This window comes from Protopterus annectens, chromosome 5.part0, assembly GCF_019279795.1.
Source record: "Protopterus annectens isolate FY-2018-M chromosome 5.part0, PAN1.0, whole genome shotgun sequence".
Taxonomy (NCBI): domain Eukaryota; kingdom Metazoa; phylum Chordata; order Ceratodontiformes; family Protopteridae; genus Protopterus; species Protopterus annectens.
The window spans coordinates 820,300,379-820,306,976 of record NC_056735.1 but is presented as its reverse complement, the minus strand read 5'-3'; the positions used below and the strand labels follow the sequence as shown (position 1 = coordinate 820,306,976).

Below are 6,598 nucleotides of genomic sequence, written 5' to 3'. Positions count from 1 at the left end.
AACATGTTGTAATGTGATAGTGCATAGGTAGATATATTTTTCTGCATTTCAGCATGGCTGATATGCTTTCCCACTTTGATTGTCAACTTTCCATTGCCGGTGTTGTGCAATGTGCTGTTAACTTACCTGTGGTTACTGTCTTTTGTCCAACATTTGTCTGTATTTTGTTGTGCTATTTGTTCTATGGGTATACCTGCTGTGATGACCCTCTCCTCCTCTTTTCCTATGTTTACCTTTCCTTCTATTCTTAAAAGCAATGGGAGCTTATTCCCACCAATATATATATATATATATATATATATATATATATATATATATATATATATATATATATAGTTCATGCTCCTCTGACTTTCTTTCAGATTTTCCTATTCCAGCATCCATCATGTATGGCTCTCTTTTTCACCCATGCACCACCTCTTCTTTTCTATCTCCCACTTCCCTTGGTTATGTATTACTTGTTTTCTCCACACAAGTCCTGAACCCATTGTTAGCAAAGGTTAGCCATGGTGATGTGGCCATGATTGCTCTACACCTTTAATTTTTTATTAGAAAATGGACAGTTTCCATTAGAATCCACAAGTTTATAGATAAATGGAAAGTGTAAACTGGAATAATGAGTTGACTTATTTATGAAATATCTGTACTTGCCACATTTCTCAGAAGAAAGTGCTAGGGAACTGCTAACTCTAATAACCACACAAGAAATTGAGATGCATTTAAGGCATAAGGCTGGAAATGTATGGGAAAAATAACCTAGTATTAACTCCCATATGGCGTAACCTTTTTAATGTAGCTTGAAACATAAAAAGATACCACACTCATGGAAGCAAGTAGTCTTTACTATTATTTTGAAAGAAGGGAAAGATCCAAGTACTCACATTTCATAGTAGATCTATTTCTTTCTTAAAACATGACTATAAATCTTTATTTCAATGCTAGCTACTAGGTTTAGAAATGTACTTTGGGAACAGATAAAAGAAGACCAGTGTGGTTTTATGAAAGACAGGCAAACATTTCACAATATATTGAGAACACAAGTTATACAGGATGCAGAAGAAATGAGTAAAAGTGTGGTATTGTTATCACTGGATTTGGGAAGCATTTGACTGGTACACTGTGTTTATGTATAGGAAGTATTGCATATGAAGCGGTTTCCAGAGAGAAGTGTATCCCTGCTATAACTGAATTATAGGGGATTGACTGCCAGAATTAAAAGCAATATAAGGTTATCTGAAGAAGTAAAAAGAGAGAGAAGGAGAGAGAGATAATAAAGGGTGTTCATTGTTACCACTTTTATTGGTCATTTACTCTGTGCCTCTGACCCAAATGATCAAACAGCCTAAAATGAAAAGTTGAAATTGAGGATGTAGGGGAAGAAAAAAAATTGTAACATATGTGAATGAGGTAATATTGTATATCACAAATCCCGAAAGATATATAGAATATTAGTTTACCACTCTTAGGCATTACACAGATATTGCCGATTATATAATAAATGAGGATAAGACAAAAGCTCTTTGCAGAAATTATGCCCCAACTTAGAATCTCAAATGTGGGAATGTATTTTTTAAGATTTGCCATAAGGTCCTGAAAATTTTGCATATGTGTATGGAAAAGCCTTCACAAATATTTTTGTACCCAAGAGAAGCTAAATAAGATGAGTCCAGACGGAAGCAGTAATTGTTGGAGGTACGAGAAACAGGTCAAAGTAGGTTGGGAGCATAAATTTTGGACTTGTGAGAAATTGCAGGAATGTAAAACAGATTTATTTGCTCTGACTGAGTAAGCAAGAAGGGAGCAATGTGAGGTAAAATTCATAAATTATTATCTGAACTGGCATGGAGGAAATTCATACTTTAAGCAAGCATGGACATTAGACTTGTAGCTAATAATAGCAAAGCAGTACTAACTAGGATTTGGAAATAAAATCATCAACCTAGTATACAGGAAGTTACAAAGTTAACAAAAGAAATCTAAAGTAATGAGGGAGAGAATTAATGAAAATAGGCTCCCATATACTCCATAAAAAGAAATTGGACATATGGGAAAGGATTTAACAGAGATGAACTGAAACAGGGGTACTCAATTAAGAGTAAAAGGGTAAAAGGATTGCATGTAACATTAGAAAGTCTATTCTATACTCAGTAAGATAGAGGTGAGCACATTTTTGAAAGGTATGTTGAATATTTTCCTCTCAGTTTGCATTGTAACTCCAGGTGTTGGGCTGGATCCACTGTTTTTAAAGTAGAGTGCCAGGACCTTAAATGCATCTTGCATGTAGATGGCTTTTTTACTGTTAAATAGACTGGTTACTATATTAATAATATTAGTAAAATATTATTTTAGAGAGTATTAAAAAAACAGAATGCCAAAGAAGCTGAAAGGTAAGGTGTACGTAACAGTGATGAGACCATTTCTACTATATGGTACAAAAACCTGGGCAGTTAAGGCAGAGCAGAGGACAAATTAGACAGACAACCCCCCCCCCCCCCACACACACACACACACACACACACACACAAGAAAAAAACACCTTTCTTATGGAAACATGCAGCAACACACTTTTAATGTAGCTTAGTTCAAATGTGTTTTTCTTCAATCCCATAGCTAGTTCTAGACCATTGTTAAGGAGCACTTATCAAAGGTTGTATGCAAACTGGTAATGTAGTCCATTCTGTCATACTGTGTTTTAGAGAGCAGCTAAACTGGATTTCTGTTATAATCTATTTGGTTTATGTTCCAGAAACTCCTATTTGTATAACATTTTAACAGTTTGTATTTTCTGTGCCCAGTTTGCATAATTCAAGCATTAACCAACTTAACTGATAAAGTCAGCCTGACACAATTGAAAAAAACAGACCAATACAGTAAAATGGTTTGTCATTCAGTATTAATAAAAGGCAACCATTTTCAGTAGATTTAACTTACTGTAAAATAACCAAGTCTTAAAAGAGAAATAATTCCACACATTTAGCTTTGTACCTTTTTAGCTACCTAAAACTGTTTATTACAGTGACTGAACTTTCCTATAATCCCGATAGCCAATCTACCACAAAATAAAGTTACTTGTTGCTCTGTAATAGAGCTTAGCATGCAACAACATCCAGTCCAGAAAACAATCAAATTAAAGCAGATGGGATATAAAAAAGTGATGTTTTCCAGTATTGCAGAGATGCAACATAAAAAAATAAAATGGTGTGCTATAGAAGGTAGGAAAAAAAGATGGGACAGAGAATATTAGTGAAGAAGTAAATTAATGCAATTTTAACTTTAGACTCATTCTTAATGACATGACTTCTCATTATCATTTTACCAGCCAGAACATGATTTAAAGATGTATTATATCTGTTTTGCTGTTCTTCATTGATCTGTATATAGGTGTTTCACCGATGTAGATAGTCTCACTGAAACATCTTTGTGAATGAATCGTCATGTTATGATCGTGAATTATTGCAAGTCAACACAATGGTACTCCTGCTGGATATGGTGTAAAGGTTGTTGTTGCTATGCATTGTAGGTTTCACACATCTTGCACCTTAAACATGCTATGGGTCAGTTTGACACATTGTCTATCTATGTTATAATTTTCTTTTTAAAGTAAGTGGTGATGTCTACCTCCTTACCAAATGTTTGCCTTTTCATAAATATCCAGACATATTATGGATAGCATGGTAATTTTTTAAATACATTCATATCTTATAGCTAACATAGCTCATAGAAGTTTACATTTTTTCTTAGTATATGCTTTAAAAATAATGTGACAAAGATGACCATTTAGAAATGCATATTGTGCCATTACATAATTTTTGCATGGTATATTTTATACTTCCAAAACCAGAGACAGTGATAAAAACAAGTCTCCATATACATAAACCAGGTATACTCCATCTACACAAATCAGAAGAGGATTATTTGCACATCTTAGAAAATATAAACAGAATTTAAAAACCTGCATGCAAAATCTTCCACGTAAAGTGTTCCCAATACACAGTCAGATATTTCATGTGGTATGTATATATTATCACCGTTGCATTTCTTGACCTGTACTAGACTGTTTTGATACTTTCTGACTTCTTTGAATTCTAACATCTAACATCTATTATATAACTGTCCTGCAGATCTGAATGCATCCAGATACTGTTCTATAATTTCATTGATATTTAGAGATAACAAAGAGAGCAAATATTATATCACCCTTTAGTACACATGCACAATTCATTCCATGATATATAGAAATACAACTATTATGCTGACACTTGTTAAAGTGTACACACAATAACTCTTGGTACTGCATGAATTTTACATTTTATTGAAGTATTTGGTTCTGATATTGCAGTTTGCAAGAAAAGTAACATGGATAATAAAGAAATATTGTGACCAAAAATTAAGATTTATGTCTCAAAATAATGCTGTTTCTGAATGCCATTCCTATTTTTTAGTTATCATTTATTGTATCCCCAAAGTCTACTTGCCTTTCTTAAATGTTTTAGTATCACTTGTCTAATTTGCTTTGTTTTTATACCATATATCAGTGGATTTAAAAATGGTGGTGAAGCAACATACAGGGCAGAAAGGAGGACACGGACATAAGCAGGAATCTTATTTTCAAATATAGATGTTAGTGTTGATAAGACTCCTGGCAAATAAAAGGCCAGCATTACAAAAACATGAGAACTGCATGTGCTAAATGCCTTTCTAAGAGCTTTTGCTGATTTCAGTCTTAATGCTGCCCTTAAAATCATATAATAGGAGAGCCCAATCAATGTTATATCTGGTATTCCTATTAGGTATATTATAAAGTAAACAATGTTATCAGTGAAATATGTATGGGAGCATGCTATATTTATAACAGAAGTGTGCTCACAGTAAACATTATAAACAGCATTAACAGTGCAATATGACAACAAACTAACAAATGTAGTTGTTGAAAGTGCAACACAAAAACTTCTAACTATCCCTACTAAACTGCCTTTAACAATAAAAGTATTAGTTACTATGGCAGCATATCTCAGAGGATTGCACACTGCCATGTAACGATCATAAGACATTAAAACTAACACGGATGATTCCATGATTCCAGTGAAACAAATAAAAAACATTTGCGCAAAACATAAAGTGCAATATACAGAATATTCTCCCAACCACAATATTACTAAAAGTTGGGGCAGTAAGGTAACTGCTGCAATAACATCTGTAAGTAACAGAATGGAAATAATGTAATACATTGGTTCCCAAAGGCTTTGTTCAATTGCTATAACTAGGATAACTGTTACATTTCCAAGTAATGATACAAGAAACATAAAGAAAAAAGGGACAAAAAGCAGCCTTTGAATGTCATGAATGCCAGGGAGGCCCAGCAAGAGAAATTCAAAATCTTGATTGCTGGTATGATTAGCTGTTATGTTAACTGGCCATGGAAACATTATTTATATTAAGCTGTGTTCTATGTCCTACAAAGTAAATAAATACAGTTACTATAAACCACAAAGAAAAATAATCATTGAGTAAAACTTTCTTATAAAACTATACTGTAAACAGAAAGTTAGACTAGAATTATACACAAATATATTTTACCATTCAGCTTTAAAGCCTCTTTTTAGAGATAGACTATTGAATAAATAACAGGATTAGCCATATACATTTCTTTGTATAATAAATGTTTTAATACATGTTGGTGTCACTTCAAATGCTTATACTTATCAGGGTCTCTTAACTGATATTTTTATGTGTGTCTATGTGATTGGATGTGGTTTTATGTTATTTAGTATTTAAATTGGGTTTAATGTTAGTGGATTTGAACGTTTGATGAAGCAGTGTGTCAAGTATGAAAGCACTAACATTTTAACAGTTTTTTAATAAATTGTTTTGTACTGCCTCATTGCTTGATTGACTTATATGTTTTCTGGATTAATTCTGTGGTTTTAAGTGAATCATTTATCCTCAGTGCCACATTTGTCATTTACTAATATATTTTACAGAAATTATTGAAGGTAACTGAAAAAATATAACCATTAAACATAAAATAATAAATAAAAACCCTCTCCAGTAAATGTAATTAATTAGACATTTATTTGGTTGATTTCCTCAGTTCAGATTTGGCAAGTCAGTTTCATAAGAAGACAAGAGAAAATATGCTCTGAACATCAGCTAGATAATATAGCAATAACCCACGCCTGGGTGTGGGTAATGCAGGATTTACCCACGGTTGGCGTGGTTTGGTCCCGAGGGCGAAGCCCGTGGGACCAAACAAAGACAACCGTGGGTAATCCGCATTACCCACACCCAGGCGTGTTATTGCTATTATACTATGACATTATTTAAGAAAAGAAATAATTACTTTTCTTAAATAATGGCATTGTATAATGCCTCTTTGCTGCCCTTCCGCAGTTGTCTGGTATCCACGGCAGTTCTGATGTACTGCGTATGCCTACGCAGTACATCAGAGCTGTGGTCAAAAGCAACGGAGAAAGCAAGATCTCCGTTGCTTTTTACTGTTTCGCTATGTTAAATGGGTTTAACATAGCAAGACAGCTTTAAAATAAGCAACGGAGATCTCCGTTGCTTATTTTAAAGCTGTCTCGCCATGTTAAACCCA

At 33.6% G+C, this 6,598-nt stretch overlaps 1 protein-coding gene across 1 annotated transcript; it reads right to left on the bottom strand.

The window, feature by feature from the left end:
• Positions 1-4,445: 4,445 nt before the first annotated feature.
• LOC122802223 (olfactory receptor 52J3-like) lies at positions 4,446-5,426 on the bottom strand. Its single transcript, XM_044071883.1, has one exon. It carries the CDS (start codon positions 5,424-5,426, stop codon positions 4,446-4,448), a length of 981 nt encoding a protein of 326 aa, XP_043927818.1.
• Positions 5,427-6,598: the final 1,172 nt, after the last annotated feature.